This window comes from Staurois parvus, unplaced genomic scaffold, assembly GCF_062004578.1.
Source record: "Staurois parvus isolate SC_StPar_1 unplaced genomic scaffold, SC_StPar_1.0 ptg000007l, whole genome shotgun sequence".
In the NCBI taxonomy this organism is placed as follows: domain Eukaryota; kingdom Metazoa; phylum Chordata; class Amphibia; order Anura; family Ranidae; genus Staurois; species Staurois parvus.
Window position 1 is genome coordinate 4,245,827 of NW_028317803.1, and position 20,790 is coordinate 4,266,616.

Below are 20,790 nucleotides of genomic sequence, written 5' to 3' on the forward strand. Positions count from 1 at the left end.
TCAGATATACATATAACGTATATTATATCTTACATGTCCTCAGGCGCAGTGGCCATATTAGTTTTCATTTTTCAACTAAAGAACATTTTTAGCAAGTACATAAAAAATGACTAATTGTTTCCTGAACTGGAGCAAAACAAATATCTTTCTTTTGTGATCTACTAATGCTATAACCCCATGTAATAAAGATGAACAAATGGATATAATGTGACAGCGTGAAGCCCTGCCACAGTGAAAAATGGATATAGGAATGACACAGGGTTCCCACTAATGCAGTGTTCAGAGCTCCAGAGCGTTTATTGTGAGCAGAGCAAATTCTTTTTACAGTTATCTTCAGGTTTTGCAATTCTGAATCAGAGCTTGAAGGCTTCAAAGTGTATTAGGTGGGATAGAGCCTTCAATTCTGCATCCAATTCTTTCTGGAGACCTGCAGGATGTGTGGGTGAACACGTGTTATAACTATATATTTGTCCTATACCAAGAGCAGGCCTTAGCTCTGGGCCCTTGCTTGGAGAGACCCGCTGAAATAGGAGAGTTGGGACAGCTGAGACAGTCTGCAGGACTGAGAGAGCTGAGGCAACTGGGGACGTGAGGATATCTTGGGAGAGTGATAGCACCAATTCAGGAGAACCCCTAGAGGCCATGAGTGGGCATGTGCATCGAGGTGCTGCATCGAAGGCTGAGTGAACCAGGAGAGCTAGAGAGCTTAGTCTTAGGGTCCTGTGCCAAGAGCAGTGGTGCTGTTGACAAGAGAGCCATGTGGCTTAACATTTTCTGTTTGCTATTCAACTGTATGAAGTTGAAATCCCTGCATGAGAAACCATTGTTTTGGACTTTTATTTTCATTTGTTTTAATACAATTGGACCAGAAAAACCTTTAACCAGAGTTCATACTGGGATGACTCATTAAAAAGCCCATCACCACTAAGCTAAATATGCCAATGTTTGAAGTCCAGTTTGGGTTGTAACAATGGCTCCTTCTATAGATACAATGAAGGAGTGAGTGTAGGCATCCTAAGGCAGGAAGTGTGTTATTAAGAGGATTATAATGTGAAAATAGTAGGGGGAAAAGCCTAAAAAAAACCTATTGCAAATGCCCTATCTGTGGATTGGTAAGATGCTGTATATTAATTTTCCCTTTTTAGTTCAGATATGTTTGAAATATTTAATACCCAATGTGGTCAGTGAATTATTAATGAAAAAACAAAAATATAAAAAATACTGTCTTTTTAATTGTTCCCACTTCATATGGACCTCAAGAGGTTAAGGATAAAGGCTTCAAAAAGACAAGATACATTGTGTTTTGGATATAAAATAATTGGAAAACTGACTGAATAGTTCTCCATTCAGTTGTTTATGACATATACAGTAAGCCCCACACTAATCTGGTCATTGCATTTATTATACTATCAGGGACTGAATTATGTTAACTGAAAAAAAGGAAATAAAAATGTGTCTTTATATGAAAGCATGCTGCAAAATGGAATGATTTGTAATAACCTATAGTAACCAATAAACGTTTAGATTATAGTAACTTACTAGCTACACAGGGGTAATATCAGTTCTGGCTTCTGCCTCTAGGTCTCTGTTCTGTGCCCTTTGACCTTGACTGGAATAAATAAAGGCAACTTTTGTGTAGACATGTTTATCAATAATGACAAATATGTATCAGCATTTGTAATTACAGATCAAGGGTAAAAAAACACATTTCTACAGAAATGTGAAGGCATGTCAAGGTTCATATTCCATTGGCAATAAACTATTTGACCTAGGGGATAATGCAAGGTGAATAGGGAACCCATGACAATTATTCAGCTCTTCTAAAATATTGTTATAAATAATTTGTGTGCTGGTTCTCAAATTCATGTACTTTTATATGCCCTTCACATGTCTTTACTGCAGTGTCTACATATCCTGAATGTACATGACACAGCCTGAGGCCTTTCAGTGTCACAGGTCCCCATTATGATCTTCAATTGAGAAGGATTCTGTCACTTCAACATTACTGCTTAGCAGTATATTTAGGTTCCTGGGAGTAGCTGTTTAAGTTGGAGGTTTCATTTTTAAATTTAGCTCTAAATTGCATAAAAAACATATTCAATTCGTAAGTATATGTGCTTGGACTGTTTAAATGAAATCAGATTCCTAGTACTTTGAACCAGAATTGTATATTTACTAATTGCACTTATATTTTCAATCTGATAGAAATGCTTAACTTTACTTAACGTATATCTAGAGCAATATTTTTTTCTTAGATAGAATAGAGAGGATTAAAACCCATGGAAGTTTTTTCTCCCAACCATGTACCAATGGGTAAATTTCCCTTCACTGCCTGGCCTATAGTCACGTCAGGAAATAAGAGGAAATCTTTCCAAAGTGTGGGAAATCCTTAGAAATCCTCTCTCACACAGGGGATTATGGTGTCCGTTTATGACATAGAGAATAGCTGCGATTCAACGGATCTCAGCTATTCTCTGGTCATTCACAGTTTATGACACTCAGGAGATCATGTCAGCCCTTCGCTGGAGATCTGTGTTCTCCCTGCAGATTCTCCAGCCCAGAGCTGGAGAATCAGAGGGACCGCAAACTAAGCAGAGATAATTTACCTCTGGTTAGTAAACTGATCTTTTACTGTAATCTCGCAAGATTATAGTAAAATCAGCCGTCTTCCAGAGTTTGTAGACCGTTCTCCAGCGTTTGGAGACCGTTCTCCCTTCGTTCAGAGAACTGCTTCATAAACTGCATTCACAGGAGAACTGTGTTCTCCGAGAATGCCGGAGAACTGAGCAGCGATCTATTACCGCTGGTTCATAAACGGACACCTATATACTAAAACTAGAGAGTGAAAAATCTGGTGCAAATCTGCATAGAAATCAGTTAGCTTCCATTGCCAAAGCTTAATTGAACAAGCTGAAGTTAGAAGCTGATTGGCTACCATGTACAGCTGTGCCAGATTCCAGTTGTCATCGCAGCAAGTGTTTCCATTGGAAGACATCCCCTCTACTTGCTGCAACTCAGAGTTTTGGATTTTCCTTTACTCACAAATATTCATCTAAGCAGGGACACATAAATCATAAACAAATAAACTAAATAAATAAAAAAGGGTTTGCTTTATATACGCTTTAACTTTTCTTCCAGCGTCTTCTGAAAAGGTTATATAGATTAGAAATAACTGATCTTTTGTACAAAGTCTGTGAAAAAAAGAACAATTCTTAAACAAAAACTGTTATGATTTTGAACAATGTTATTTTATGCAAAGTTTAAAGTTAAAATTTTGTTTTTAACTCATTTGACTTGAACTAAAAAATATTATTTTTAAATCCGGAGTAGTAATAATAATAATGAAAATATACTGTTTGCAAAAACACTAAATATCCCAATATATCTATAGAATTTTAGACTATGTACCCTACTATGTAAGCATAGACGGTGCAGCTAATCAGTATTAAAACCACATTTCAAATCATCATAAAAATTTTTCTCATGTGTGTTATTTACTGAAAAACAAAAGCAATATCTGTTGCTTCATATAAAAGAAGGCAAGAACTATACAAGAATCATTAATTAGATAAAAAATGTAAGTGTTTTCTTACAGGAATTACAAGTCACTCTAGTGACATTATGTAAACTGGTGTATAACAATTCTTAAACCATAATTTTACAAAACTTCAAAGCAGGACTGCAATATTAGAACAGATGACTGTAACTGATAATAATGCCAGTAAAGACACAAAGGAAAACAGAATAATATGTGCATGGTGTACAAAACTGAGCAAAGTCAAAAATACTTAAAAATTGATAAGCCCCATCTGTTATACCACTTTTAGAAAGGTATCATATTAAAGTATTTTCCCAAAGGAGATTTGTATGCTTCTTTATTTTCAAAAATAATGTCATATTAAAATACTTCCAACCAATTTATAATGCTTTTGTATATTGTGCTGTCTTGTGCAGTTTTGTATTGATACCTTAGTATGATTTGATTTATTAGGTCAACTAGCCATACATACATTGCAGTGCAGTGCTAATTAGCAAATAACCAGTAATCATTTGATATTGTTTTGAATATATAATTCTGAGGAACAGTAAAATCTGACTGGTTACTGCAGTTTTGACATGGAAACCATGGAAAATGTGATTTGTTGTTGTGTAGACACTACCATAGGTCATATTTCCTGCCTTATTAATTAGGGGTAAATATTAACCTATAATAACCTACCTGGGGTTACACATGCAAAGCAAAGCCAGACTTTTTTTTTAAATAACCTTCCACAGGATTGTATATTCAAAGTGATGTGCCTTCACTTTATTCACTAAGCTAAATAAACATATACTTTTATAAATTAACATTCTCTGTTCCTCTAATAAATGAACCTCCATGTGTATCTAAAAGTTTTAATTTGCAGATAAAAAGAACAGTTAGATTCAGATATAACTTGATACACCTGAAATGCATTTTTTTATTTCCTTACTTTCTGTTCTTCCTAAGGTATCATATGCAAGTAACTTTCCAGACAGAATGACCTTCATATGTAACGTGTAAACTTGTTTTCAATCTGTCACTGAATGCAAATCCCCTTGTTAATATTCTCTGGAGTTCTAGTGCTATCATTTCTCTTCTTTTTTTCTCATTATCTCTAGCACTTTGTCCTGTACTAAGAAGAAATTAGCTTCTAATGAGTTTTGTCCTAGTTTTATGTTACTTGTTGTTTGAACACTCTGCTTACAGAGCGCAGGTGAAAACCTGTGACAAGCTGTATTTGTTATAAGAAATAAGTGAGGGAGCATTCTCCATTGTACTAGATCATATGATGCTACCACATTGTATGTCAACAAAACTAAAAAGAGCAAGGCAATGCTATTGTCTTAGTAAAGACTGTGGAGTTAAATGTGTTCTCAGTGCTTAAAAAATAACTTAATAAATGATTTGACATGCCTTGTGTCCTGAATAAATATAGTTATTTATTTCTTAAATTATTGACTGATGTACTGCTTGTATTATGATTACAGGATTGGAAATTTTGGTAACATGAATACACAAGCAGACACACATTTACCCAAAGAGAGAGATAAAGACTAAGCATATTTTTTTTAGTTAAGATAAATGGTCAAAGATATTTTTTTCTAAAATCAAAACTGATGAGTATCTAAGCTTCCTTACATATGAACTCCATACAAATGTTGAAAAAGAAGATACTGTTTAATTTAGCAACACATAAAAAAGATAATAACAGATAATAAAAAGAGCATTACCTATATTTCTAGAAATAGTGATAGAGCCTTGTACAGTCTTAACCATCAATTAATGTCAAACTTTTGCTGTTTAAATGACACTTTTATTGGCTAACTTAAAGAATAATTCCAGACATGCAGTTACATTGGGCCAATCAAACCTGGCAGATGCCCCTGAAAGCTGGAAATCACAGAAGAAGACACAGCTGCTCAAGTGTTCTCCACTTTCTTCTGGGACCTTTGCTGAGTGGTCAGCCTGATTCATTCTGAATACATGAGGTCAGCCACTCACCACATGTGCCATTTAGACAATGATTTGCATCTTCTGAATGAATGAAAAGCATTCTCTGAGACTTGGGAGAAACTATCTCGGAAGAGGACTGGAAGGATATTTTGTTGCCCATGGCCACTTGCTCGCGAAATGTGATTGCACTTGAGAACTCATATAAAGTGATTATGTGCTAGTACCTTACAATGGTTTGTATCTCCAGATTTTTACCTGGTCATTCTCACCTCTGTTTTAGGGTACCTGTAAATGCGTGTTTCAGCCACTCCTATTGTACGCTATGTAACCCTGTTCTGTTTTTACTGTGGACTTTCTCTTTGTAAACCTGTAAACTTCAATAAAAATGTATTGAACCAGGTAAGCATTCTCTAATTGGACAAGGTGGAAAGGTAGGGTGGTCACATCAAGCTTTTCACCACATCCAATCAGAGAATGCTTTGCAATGGAACCAATTGTTTTCAGAATACTACAGTTGTAGTGGGATAGCCCTTTTAGAACTCTCTTTAGAACTGTTTTACTAAAGTAGTAATTCTCAGCTAAGACCCTCTTTGTTGTTATAGAGTCTTATAGAGTCTATGCTGTGCAGTCACATGTTACACTGATTAAGCCACAGAGATATTGTTGTGTAAAGCCCATTCCTGTATATCTTTTATGATCTTATCTGATCTTATCTGATCTGATCTGCAGTGCATGTATGTTCTTTGCTATCCTGAAGCTGGATTGCTTTTTCTGTTAAACTAGCACAAGGATCTAATCAGTCCATGTGCTGACAAATAACATGCTGATAGGAGGAGAAAGCAGAGTAAAAGAAACACATCTGTTCTCCCTATCCATTACTGTCCAGTCACAAGCTGTGGGTGGGTTCATGACAGCCTGAGCTCAGAAGAAATATTTAATGATGCTTTGCATCATTCAAGCCAGCAGACTGATGATACATAGTGGTGGAAAAAGTACTTCAGGGGGCAGCTTCTGATTATGGGTGAATATTGCAACAAAATGAGCACTTGTCTTTTATAGCATAAGGTAGTAGAATGGATGTTTAAACATGATATGCTACAATGGAAATAATTAATTGACCACCTTAATTTAACTTTACATTAATTATCCAATAACTTATTTATAATACAAATATTTATTAAAAGCATATTTGCTGTGTCTATTCTAAATTTGCTGGCCCCTTTCTGAAAGATTTACTTTTAACACCATAAAATTCAGTGAGCTAAATATTAAACTAGAAGCATTGTATTATTGTTACACAAATGTCACTAGTCTGTTTGAGGCTACATCTATTGCTCATTGATGCTGAAGACCCTAAAGAAAATGGATACACACTTGACATTTTAGGTAGAAAGTACACCTTTCTTGTTTGTAAAGCTCAACGTGTCTTTTTCCTTAAACAAGTCTTAACTACATCAGGATGGATATGTAAAAACTTTTTATGCCTGAACCTATTTTTACAACTTTGGCATGTGGTAGTAAAACTGTACATACTGTATCATTGAAACTATTTAGGGGTCTACTTCTAATAACAATTGTAAATGTCTCAACATTTGTGCAAGCATAGGGAGTAATACATGTAATGTTCATTACAAAAACAGTATGAAGAAGCCCTGAGCTCCATACTGGACCCGTCTAGTTTGGTGTGGATTTTAAGGGGCAACCCCACTCAAAAGACAGGAGAATCTTGAGGTCCCCTTTAAAAATTAGGGAATCTCAAAATATCACCCCTACTGGAGTGAGTAAAATGTACATAGTACCTCTACTCATTCACAGGAAAAAGTCAATAGAAAATAAGCACTCAATTTTTGTCAAGTCTTTCAAAAAATATGTCCCACAATGGAGTCATCCAGCAATGCAGATCCATGTCAGTCACAATGCTCAATGCCTACTGATTCTCCAAAAAAATGAAAAAAAACTGCTGGTTGCCAACACATTGAAACCTGTAGCAGGGACAGACTGACTATTTGGAATCTCGGGCACTGCCCGAGGGACCGGGGTCAGTAGGGGGCCCCATGAAATGCCCTTGGTGCCTTTTTCTTAGGCTTTTTTGAGTTTGGGCAAGGACACAGGGGCCCCATGATCCCCTATTGCCTGGGGGCCCCATGAGCTGTCAGTCCACCCCTGACCTGTAGCTTGATTCCCATCATTCCTCATCTCTTGCTGCCAATGCTTCTGCATTCTGCTTACTTTTGCTATTAAATCACACTCATATTGATTGATTTGGAAATGTATTGGAATGCCACAATCTGATCATTTCAACCCCTGAGCTTAGTGATGGATACCAGCTGCCCCAGACAGCTGACAGTTCTAGTCTGGACCTCCACTGGGACTTGCAGAAGCTGTTGAGACTGGATGCAGTTTTAAAACAGCACTAGGTCAAATATCTAAATTACAATGAATTTTGAAATGGTACTGGGGACTCATGTAGCTAATTATACAAGCTGTCAAGGACTTATGGTTATCATGGACAATTAGTGGAAACGTGGTTGCTAAAAAATAAATAATAATAAAACTATTTAAAATACAGATCTCATTTCATTCACCAAGTAAAATATAGTATCAGGAGCTGGATCACCTGCTGGTGACACTGTGGTTTCTGGACCTGAAGCTTATAGTCCCGATGTCCACCACTGGGTGTCTACCAGCAGCCTGCAGATCCCAGCAATCAGTCATCAAATGATGATGGCTGCTGGGAGGCTATTTAGCTCCCTGTGACTCAATTCCTGATCCTGTTTTTGCCTGCATGTACCTGTGAGCCTTCTCCCCATTTTGGCTTATTCCTTGCTGCTCATCCTGATCATGCTCTGCCCTATTTATCCTGCCATCTGTACATAGTCTTGTTTAGTTTAGTTAGTGTAGGTAGGTTTTCTTAGTTGTTCTCACATGCACTTATTAGGTTCATTCTAATTAGGTTCAATGGCTTTTGTAATATTTGGTGTTTGTATTTATATTGTATTTATACTTTGTTTTGTTTCTCTAATAAACCACATTTACTTTCATTCAGCTGGAATTCTCTGTGCAGAGCTATACATATCTGGTTGTGTCTGTTTCACAGGATACCAACATTTGGTATCTTAACATATTGCTGAAATCTATGTATAATTAAACTTTAGATTTTCTTTAAAATAGCCTAATAGTTTAAAGCTCAAGTTTATTTATTTATTTTATTCAGCAAAAGGCATGGTACCTATTTTCAGTGAGAAGTGTCCCTTGTGCTAGTGGCTCTGAGCTTTATTGAAATCCATAGTCCTTTGCAACCTCATATCGTATCATATAGTGCTACACTTCTAGTGCTTTGGAGGTTAATTCAGCCACTGGACATGTCATAGACACTTGTGGATGGACTGTGCTCACCCGTTCCCACTCTTCCATTCATGGAAGCTGTACTATAGCTTCCATCACTGAAAAGCTCTCTAAAGCTTTAAAACTATGTCTGCCCTCTATACACAATTGAATTGAGAAAAGCATAAAGAAAGCAATTAGCTTCACTACATGGCAGCATCACCATGAAATGTATGTATATGTCTTGTCCAAAATGATATAGAAGGTTGGGGGCTGAAGTATGTGCAAGGATTTTTAAGGTGCTTCTTGAGCAGAAATGTGCTTTGATAAACAGCCCTGCCTTGTCCTAGCTATATAATGCTTCTGTGTTGTGTAAAGAAAACAGACGTCTGAAATTGACAGATGGCTATGTGCTTGAAAATTGGGAATTTCATGTCATATATTTCAAGCAATAGCACATATGCAGCTGCATGAAAAACATAAAAATAAAAGAAATAAAAATGCAGTCACATTCAATACTGAAGACCAAACACATAACCATGCAACAAAAAGTGACTTTTTCCCAAAGATCTTGCTTTCATTGCCTGAAAACTGCATTTTATATGACAAATGGTGTAGTTACACTGTATGTCAATATAATGACAAAATGTCAGCATAGACGTATGTTAATTGCACATATATTGACAGGGTGTTTCTGACTTGCCCATCTTGCAAATGATCACTTTAAGTATCAGTATATAGTTTTTATTGTTTATTTGATATTTCTATGTTATTGTTTTACAAAGGATTTATCTTATTTGAATTCATGGGTATTTACAACCACTGTAAATAATACTGCTTTTGATTCCAACCACTGGCAATGTATTAAATAAAGTAAGACCTGCATTTTTTTTTTTTCAGCAAATCGACACCAAAACAATGCAATAAAAACACACAGAGGTCAATTCACTAAGGGATAATGTCATCTTTTTAACTTAATATAATGCATACGGTATTTATTTCAAAGTAGCTAATTTAATAAAAACATGCATTATTTAACAAATGCTTTAATTATTTATGTTTTAAGTTATTTGGCACTTAAATGATATAGAGTGAAACTATGAAAACATTCTTAAGTGACTACATTCACAGAATGATCTCCCTCTAGTTTACACCCCGATCACATCATACCCTACTTTAAAATTGTGCAACTAACAGTGAAGTCGCACGATTTCAAAGTCAGATGTCAGGTGCAATTTGTAAGACATCTGATACAGATGTCAATGCAAATCGCACCAAAAGTAGTGCATGTACTACTTTAGAAATCAGTGTGGCTCTGACCAAGTCGGAACTGCACCGATATGACCGTTCTAATTGAGGACAATAGGCTGAGATTTGGCATGTGAATTGCAAGTCGCATTACATGCAAATCGCATGTATTTTGTATCCAGTGTGACCGGGGTCTTAATGTCACAAATTATTTACATTCCACAATCATACATTGTATTATTTTACCTTACTGGCCAATGAGGTCTCCTCATTGTTATTTTGTATATTCCTAAAATATTGATTGTATTGACTTTAACCCTTTTTGCTGCCAGAGCAATTTTTGCTTGTTTATGCACATGTTTGAAAATCAGTTTAGGCTTAAATGTTAGTTAAAATCCCCCCAAATGATACATTTTCTGAAAGCAGACACCCTGAAAAATAAAGTAGTGATAGGTCCATTTTTTTCTGTCATACAATGTTTGTGCAAGGGTTTATCAACTTTTCAGTAAAATTACATTTAAGTTCATTTTAGGTCAAACAAATGCAATAAATTACACATTTTTGGTAAAACATAAAAATGTAAGTTGTGCCAAGTAAACAAGTATCCAGCATGTCAAGCTTTAAAATTGTACACACCCACAAAATGACAAAGAACATTTTTCCCCTATATTTTCCTTAGACAATGCTTTAAAAGCCCCTACAGGCCATCACTTTAGAGTTAACTGTGAATATTGATCCTGAAAGTATTGCTCTGACCAGCAACATATTATATGTGTAGTTCAAGCAACATTTTCGTACAACAGGTGTGTTTATGTTCATGTACAGTATATGTACACATGGAGGCAAGATGGACTCAACATTTTGTGGGAGTGTTTTTAAGTGAATGGTTATAAATGTATTTTTTTACTTTTGTGATAGGGTTTCTTTGATGAGACAACAAGGTTATTTTTAGACCACTGAGATCTTCCTCCTGTCCATCATACATCACTTGCCATGTGACTCCAATGCCCACAGCCTGGAAAGCATGGCAGGAACACAATTCTGGTGGTCACAGAGAGTGATCAGGTGACTATACAGCTGTCCAATTGCTTTAATCAGAAAGCCAACAGATGCCTTGTGGTGTTTAACTACTTGCCTACAGGGCACTTTTACCCCCTTTGTGCCCACTCCAATTTTTAGCTTTCAGCACTGTCAAACTTTGAATAACAATTGTGAAGCCATGCAACATTGTACCCATATGAAATTTTTATCCTTTTTTAAAAAACAAATAGAGCTTTATTTTGGTGGTATTTAACTGGGGTTTTTATTTTTTGCACTATAAACAAAAAAAATCAAGCAATTTGTAAAAAAAAAGTTTTTCTTTGTTTCTATTATAACATTTTGCAAACAGGTACTTTTTCTCCTGATGAGGCTGCACTGATAGGCAGCACTGTTGGGCACTAATGAGGTGGCACGGATAGGCAACACTGATGGGAACTTATAGGCTGCACTGGTGAGGCAGCAGTGGTGAGCATTGATGAGGAGGCACTGATGATGCTGCACTGATATGCAGCAATGATGGGCACTGATAGGCGGCACTGATGGGCACTGATAGGCGGCACTGATGGGTGACACTGATGGATGGTGCTGACTGACGGCACTGACTGGTGGCACTGACTGATGACACTGACTGACAGCCTTGACTGGTGGCACTGACTGATGGCACTGCTGGGTGCAACTGCTGGGCAGCACTGATGGGTGGCATTGCTGGGCACTGGTGGGTGGTACTACTAGGCACTGCTGGGCACTGATCAATAGGGCACTGATGATCAGTGCCAAGCTGCACTGTGAAGCTGCTGGTTATTGGCAGTACTTTCCTCTTGCTGTGACAGTGTGAAGAAAGTGCAGCCAATAACCAGCAACTGTATTTACTCCATGATCTGCTGTGTCATTGGACACAGCTGATCACATGGTAAAAGGCTGCTGTGATTGGCCTTTTACCTCATCACGTGATCACATAAATTGCGGGGTACGCTCCTCTGGGGGCGTGCGGAAGAGCACGTTCTGGAAGGACGTCATATGACAGCTTCCCAGAACTGGACATTCACGCTGTAGCCATCATTTGTCTATAGCATGGTTAGCAACTGGTTAAACACACTTCTAGCTGCTGTAGCATTTAGGAGTGTGTGGAAAACCCCTCACTGCCACTGATAAACAACATATGTCATTGGCAGTTAAAGGGTTAATGATTTATCTCAATCTTGTGGCACTATTTATCACAAATATTTATTTATCTTGCAGAATTGATCTCAAATTGAACTATTCTATTATTAGAATCAATATTTCCCCCCAAAAAACACAAATATGCATGCAATTACTTTTATCAAGTTACTAAACAAAAATGAAAAATCAATAAAACCTCAGAAAACAATGCACACTGGATAATTAGAGATTAGCAAATAATAACAGTTCTGTTTTAATGATGAGGGTGAGAATTACTTCCAGTTTTCTAGGCTAATAATGAAGACATTATAGAATGCTGATACCAGCCTATGTACACTTTTGTATACCTATAGTTAGTGGGCTCTAAAGCCCTTCATCAAGTGGCCCTTCCTCTCCATGTGAAAGTAGTGGTATTTCTGCATAGGTTCAACAGAACACCTGCTGAGCCATACATAAAACTCTCCAATAAGTAGGGAGCATGACATTTGCTATAGATTGAGCTATAGGCCTAACTCAGCAGGTGAATGTTTGCTTTCTGCAGAGGGACCCCAACTTCCACATAGTGAGCTAGGATCCATACACTACAGCATGCTAGTAGGGGACAGGCTTTTCTACTTATGTTATAGCTGCTCTCTAAAGAAAACAAACTTCAAGAATTTACACATCTTTTGTTTTGATGCACTTTGAGGCCTGGTTAACACCTGTGCAGATTTGAGGCTTGTGTTTCCATGGGCACAGCGGCCCATTCATTGGAAAGAGCTGCTGTGCCTGCATTTCCTGCAAAAAAAAGGTGCATGCACTTTTTTCAAGACATGCCCGCTGTGGGTTGAAATGTGTAAGGATGCCATTAACCACTTGCCCTCCTGAGGATTTACCCCCCTTAATGAACAGGCCTCTTTTTGCTACTCGGCGCTGCACTCATTCAACTGATAATTGCGCTGTCATGCAATGCTGCACCCTTTCAATGGTATTTGATCACCTATGCGCTTTTTATTTTTCACGCTATAAACAAAGACCAAAAATTTTGAAGAAAACAATATTTTTTACTTTCAGCTATAAAAAATATATAGTAAACTCAAAGTTAGTTATAAATTTAGGCCAAAATGTATTCTGCTACATGTTTTTGGTAAATAAAATCCCAATAAGCGTATATTGATTGCTTTGTGTGAAAGTTATAACGTCTACAAACTATGGTATAAACTATGATACTGCAATTTACACCTTTTTTTGCTATACAGCGCTATGCTAGTTTAAAGGACAATTGCAAGGTCATGCAATACGGTACATTAATAAAATTTACATCCTTTTTTTCCCCACAAATTGAGCTTTCTTTCGGTGGTATTTGATCGCCTGTGCGGTTTTTATTTTTTGCGCTATAAAAAAAAAGGCTGACAATTTTTAGGAAAAAAAACAATATTTTGGACTTTTTGCTATAAAACATGTCCAGGAAAAAAAAAATTAAAAATCAAATTTAGTCATAAATTTCGGCCAAAATGCATTCTGCGACATGTCTTTGCTAAAAAAAAAAAACAATACGTGTAAATTAATTGGTTTACGTGAAATTATAGCATTAACAAATGGCAGGGAAGATACTGGGATTTTAAATTTTTTTTTATACTAATAATGGCGGCAAACAGCGACTTATGGCGGCGATCAGTGACTTATGGTAGCTATCAGCAACTTATGGCGGGACTGTGAGACTACGGCGGACATTCTGACACTGGGGGGGAACTGACTTGGGGTCACTGACATCCCCAGTGACACCAATACAGCGATCAGTGCAAAAAAAAACACTGACACTGTACTAATGGCACTGGGGAGGAAGGGGGTAACTTTATTATGCAGTGAAAGGGTTAACTGTGTGAGGGGAGTGTTTTACTAGGGGGTGGGGGTGTGTACTGCAGAGGGAAATACTGATCGGGATCTCCCGATCAGCCTGTCAGGAGCTGTCAGGGAACTGACAGAGAGCAGAGCTACTGCAGCCCTGCTCTCTGTCAGTGATTGCCACTAATCGCCGGGACACAGCTGGAAATGAACGGCTGTGACCCAGTGACTGACATCCGCGGCCGTGATCAGCGGGACAGGTAAGGCAGTGGCACACCTCACGCGCACCCCCTACCTGTTTTGAAAACATACGTTTTAAAACGTGGTTTTGCCCAGCTGTGCCGTCCTGCCAACATATTTCTACAGTGGCTGGGCGGCATGTGGTTAAGAATGAAGCCCCACGTATCTCTGCAGAGCATTGCAATTTGGCTGCGGATGGTTGCGGATGTGGGAACCACTGCGATTCCTACACCCGCAACCACCTGCACAGGTGTGAACTAGGCCTGAGTATATTAAGCTGTATACTAAAAGTTCAAGAAGACTTGTGTGTGTATTAGAATATAGCTCTCCCCTGTCATCTTATAAAGAAATTTCATGTAACTCAATTCAGTCCATGAATTGCTAATGATAGCCAGAAATACAATAAGTACATCTGTGTTAAATACAGAAGTTTCCATAGGCTGCATTCACAAACCTTAAACACAAACATAAAATTCTCTATTTTAGCCATGTAGGTGTTATTTCAAATGTCAGTGGACTCAGCTGAAAATATCTGTTACTTTAACCACTTGCCCTCCAGAGGATTTACCCCCCTTCCTGACCAGGCCATTTTTTGTGTTACGGTGCTGCGTTACTTTAACTGACAATTGCGTGGTCATGCAACACTCCGCCCAAATTCAATTACGTCCTTTTTTTCCCCACAAATAGAGCTTTATTTTGGTGGTATTTGATCGCCTGTGCATTTTTTATTTTTTGTGCTATAAAAAAAAATATTTTTGAGAAAAAAACAATATTTCTGACTTTTTGCTTTTAAACATGCCCAGTAAAAAAATTAAAAAATGAAATTTCATCATAAATTTAGGCCAAAATGTATTCTGCTACATGTCTTTGCTAAAAAAAATCCCAATATGTGTAAATTAATTGGTTTACATGAAAGTTATAGCGTTTACAAATGGTGGTATATATACTGGAATTCTTCTTAATTTTTTTTTTCTACTAGTAACAATGATGATCAGTGACTTATAGCGGGACTGTTCAAGAAATCACCGGCTGGGACCCGGTGATTGACAGTCGAGGACACAAATGACAGCATGGGTAAGGCGTATGTGGCTCACATGCGCCCCCTACCCAGAACTGCAAAGTCACATATATACACGTGATTTTGCGCACCCGTGCCGCCCTGTAGCAGTACTTCTGCTATAGGGAGGATGGGAAGCGGCAAAAAAAAAAGCATTCTAATTTTGTTGTGTTAGCTTTGTGAATTGAGCCTAATGTATCTTAAATAAACTGTATTGCTAAAATCAAAGTGCCAATAAAAGATGTCCTTGCAAAGAAGACAGCAAATACCTCCGCCACTTGGTGATTATATGCAGAGTTTTGGAGGTGGCATCAAGTCCACTACAAATGCTGTATTAATTCACAAGCTCATGTGACACTTTTTATAAATAGGGTCCATTTGTTCTGGTAAGAGTCCTCTATATCTCAGGTGGTGGTACACTTTGGTTTTGGAAGTTTTTGGACATGAAGGATTTTCTTGTTTATTACACCTTTTACAGATTAGGACTTATTTGGGTCTTTATTTGCATCTTTTCTTTTTACTTGAGATTTATATATATATATATATATATATATATATATATATATATATATATATATATCTATAGATAGATAGATATACAATATTTGTTTTGATGATTCCTACTTGTCACAAGAAGCGCGGCAACATAAATGTATATTTTTGTACACAATCTATCTAATTGTTTTTGCCAGCTGCTATTTGATCTGTTAGTGAGGTTTCAGTTTGTTTAGAATACCTTTGCCACTGCCTGCACCATTGAATGCTGCTGTAATGAAGAGACATCGCCAAGCAAAATATCTTCAAATAATGAAACTTCTAGGATCTTTTGGTTCCCTGCTGTTATCATTGGTATTTCCTGACACTCCTATATTGCTACAAGACAAACTAGTGATGTGAGGATCAGTGGGGGAACCACTGAGTGCAGCAGGTAGACCAATAATTCAACACTCCAAGAAATGTTGGTTTCTGAAGAGACTTTAAACAATGATTTCTCTTTTTTATAGTGGTATTCATAAGTGCAAGAAACAGGAGAGGTAAGCATTTACTGTCTTCTTTGCAGGGAAGTCTTTTATAGACATTGTTAGTGAAAGACTTGTTTTAATCGAAGTTCTGTGTGATCCACTGATGTCAGATACCAGAGAATGCCTCATGTAGTATGAACAAGTGTGCTCCTCCCTATGTGTTGTGAATTTGGGATACAACAGCTCTGCTAGAGGTAGAAATGACCCACTGACAAATCTGTAGGAATCAGTAGGCAATACCATTCCTGCACTACAAGCATGTAAGAAAAAGAGTTACCAGAATACTTACAAAAGGGAATCTATTCTACTGCAGTTATGTCTATATGAAAAGTTTAAATTATAATCAGATATCCATTATTCCTGTATATATTGAAATACCTTCTTTTTCATTTTAAATAGAAGGAACCTTCAATCCGTTATTATCAGTGCTACAGTATGCCTAATGCTATGTATAACATAAATGTAGTTGCACATTAGCTGAATAAAGTAAGGAAATGCCAAGACTAATATCATATAATGGTAATACTTTTTGAATGCATCCCAAATAAGGATTAAAATGTATTTTTCCAGCATTCATAATTGCTGCAAATAGCAAAAAAAACCATACACGGTATAACCACAGCAATACACGTAAAGAAATGTTTGGGGTTTTTTTTCATAATACATTTATTGTGTCTCATACTAGAAAAGATTTCAGGGTCAAGCCAGAAACCAGGAAACTTTGTTTTTGATTTCATAAATTGTTGAACAGCTGAACTCCATACACACACAGACATATATAGTTACATAATTAATCTGGCTGAAAATAGACAAATGTCCATTCAGTTAAACCATTAAAAAAAAAAAAGTTATAATACTGCACCCACAGTTGATGCAGAGGAAGGCAAAAAAAAACAAAAAGCAAAGCAAGATCCAATTTGCTCCTGCAGGGGAAAAACTCCTTCCTGATCCCCCGAGAGGCAATTGCATATTCCCCGGATCAACCTTATGTATAAATGTTGGTATCCAGTTATATTCTGTGTATCTAAGAAAGAGTCCAGGCCTTTTTTGAAGCAATCCACTGAGCTGGCCAGAACCAACTCTTGAGGAAGTCTATTTCACATTTTCACAGCTCTCACTGTGAAGAAACTTTTCTGTGTTTGGAGATTAAATTTCTTTTCCTCCAGACATAAAGAGTGCCCCCTTGTCCTCTGTGATGACCTCAGGGTGTGGTAGATAATGAGCTTATGTGAAATCTCCATTAATGAATGTAAATAATGTTATAATTACAAGTATATTTTAGTTAGATGGAAATATACAATATTTAAACCATTGAGTGTTTTGCAGCATCAAACTATTCCTAGCTTCTATACTGGTGTAAATGTATATAGTTTTACACTATATAAGTTCTGGTCTTTTGTTGTCCCCTTAGCACATCTCACATGAGTGGTAAACAGCAGCCTTCTTTGAACTTCTAATCAGGCTGTGCCCAGTATACATTTGCTAGGTACAGTAACCAGTTAGGGAGCATTATATTAGCCACATTACAGAAAGGAGGGGGGATTTAAGGCCTGGTCACCAAGCTGTGGGTCTCTTTGTGTTGGGACACACAGCAGGCAGTATGACCAGACCTGAAGTTGAGAGGTAAACTAACTTCATACTTGTATTGTACATTGTATTGTAAACATGGTTTTGTGGGTAAATTGTAAATATCGTATAAGTCAAGAGACTTAAACTGTACATTGTGTTGTAAATACTGCTTAGCATGTAATTTGTATATATTATGTAACTCTATCAATAAATGTACAGTATATTGCAGATGGAACTACCTCTTTTGTGTAGGAATTCTCAGATCTAGCTGTGTACATGTAAATACTCCTACAAGGATTGGGGTATATTCACAAATACACATAACCTAGTCAACAGGGTGAAAAACGCTACACCAAGTTCACTATATGAACCACTGATGTATTTATACATGTTGATCATATCCCCTCTTAATCTCCTCTTTTCAAGAGAGAATAAATTCAGCTCCTCTAATCTGTCCTCATAGCTGAGCTCCTCCATGCCTCTTATCAGTTTGGTTGCCCTTCTCTGTACTTTCTCCAGTTCCCCAGTGTTCTTTTTGTGAATTGGTGCCTAAAACTGAACTGCATATTCCAGATGAGGCATTACTAATGATTTGTGCAGGGGTAAAATTATATCTGTCTCTCTGGAGTCTATACCTCTCCTAATACAAGAGAGGATTTTGCTCACTTTAGAAACCGCAGCTTTGCATTGCATGCCATTATTAAGCATATATAAATATATATATATATATATATATATATATATATACGGATGCAGTTATGTATTCATTTGAAAACAAATCAATATACAGTAGCTTTAAATGCAGCTAGTGTAAAGACTAGACTTGATTTCACCCTTTTGTAATCTTCTGTACTGGAACACTCACAGATTAAGAGATAGGGATGCACTAGGGTTCAATCAAACATACTGTATTCACATGGGCTTAAAAGAAACATGCTGACAAGAAGACAGAGAAGTATGAAGATGCTAGCAGTTTGTCCATGCTTCTTCATTGTCAAATAACCATTTGGGGACATAGGTGATCAGCTTGTGTTGCTTAACTGCAGCAAAGAAATGTTGTCGACAGGCTGTATATGCTGTCTAACTGGGCTATGCATATCTCAAAACAGGATAGAAATTCAAATCCCTTAGCAGGCAAATAATTCACATATATACATGTCCATGGCGTATATACTGTATCTGTTTGCCTAGAGTTCAGCTTTAATATATAAGAAATGTGATATTTACTATATAACCACTATTCTTTGTTTTCCTTTGCTAGGGCCAAGACTTACCTTTACATGAAATACTAAATGCTTCATGTGAGAACAGCGGCATGCAGGTATGTCTACCTTTCTGAGTATGAAGTGGTGTGCATTATACAGATAAATGTATTTATGTTAATATTTACTAGCATTTACTTGCTCTAATGTCCTCAAGTTGCAGAGATTACCTCTATTATAAAATGTGTGTGAAATTTGAATATGTATAGAACAAAGAAATGTGGGTCAGTTAGGTCATGTTTTATCTCTTTTGCTATAAAAGATAACCATAGCTAATATTTTCTAAGTGGGATACAGTAGGTTTAGTAGTAAGTATTTTTAGCATGCATTAATCCTCAGAAATTCTGCCCGATTTACTTGTTTGTTTCTGAATTCTAGCAGAGTGGTTTACAAAATGCTCTAGGGCAGAATCTATGTGATGTACATGTTATGTACTTTCATTATTTCATCTCATCGTTAAATAATTGTTCACAATAGTTCTGTATTTCATTTAAACTTTTTTAATACCTTTGAATTCCTTGAAGTCCTGCCTGTTTGAAAACATGTGCCTGTTATGATAAGTTGATTATTAGAGTTTAACAAGCTGATCAGCAGTCTTGCACATTCTCTCTTTCTGTACTTAAATTGATATGAACCTGCTGGAAATGAGGCAGTTTAACATAGAGGGCACTGCCAGGAGGAACAGAAGAAAGGGTTGGCACTTTCAGATGGAGACATTATTTTGAGCTGAACTGTAAAATAAGTCTAAAGCTGAAGAACATTGCTATAGTATCTATCATTTATGTGATGCAAATATTAGAATTTTAGATTTCAGCTTGACCTTTAATATTTTATTTTACATCCTCAACCAGCTTTTGAAAAATAGATGTTGCTAGAGCTAGAATGAGTTTCTTGCTCGCATTGCAGAGAATTACTGTGATGACTTCATAAAATTATAACACCATTGAAATATCATTCCTAGCAGCATTGATAAGTACATTTTCACACAGTATCTATGTACACTATTGTAACTGCTACAAATGTAACAGAGCTTGAACTGGACTTGCAGTAAAAGAGCAGATAAAGTACCGTATTCTAAGTTTGAGAATAATAATAGCCTATTCTGTCACAAAATAAGGAAAATCAGACACCAGTTCATGGTAAGTTGTACTCCAAGGTAAATGAAAATTCACTATTTTCATTCTTCTGGTATTATTTGCACCAAGAGTATTTTCTTGTACTATTGTAACATCCCATTTGTATGGTTTTGTTTGCAGAAAAGAAAGTTTCAGATATTTGCTTAGCAAAATACAACATATCCCTTTAGCGTGTTTGCAAGGCTTTGTGTAAAAATGCAGCATGTCATTTTCTGCTGCAACTGAAATGCATTTTTTCCCACAGGAAAATAATTGTAGATGCAAACAAAATCATCTCAAAAAGCACCTCAAACAATTCTAAAATACAAACCATTATTCTATAAAAGCACCTTGATGCATGTTGAGTCTGACATCAGTCCCTGCCCCATTCAAGTTTTTTATTCAGTTTCTCTAATGCATACACTGATACTCTCTTTTTCCTCCATCCATA

The 20,790-nt window shown here is 36.8% G+C and overlaps 1 protein-coding gene across 1 annotated transcript in view; it reads left to right on the forward strand.

Moving 5' to 3' along the window:
• The window catches only part of LOC149474281 (protocadherin-9-like), a 1,301,757-nt gene that overhangs the window by 333,294 nt on the left and 947,673 nt on the right, over positions 1–20,790 (forward strand). The window contains exon 2 of the mRNA XM_089668359.1: positions 19,224–19,283. Within this exon, the coding sequence (XP_089524485.1) occupies positions 19,278–19,283 (6 nt within the window). The 5' untranslated portion in view covers positions 19,224–19,277. The remainder of the gene's footprint in view (positions 1–19,223; positions 19,284–20,790) is intronic.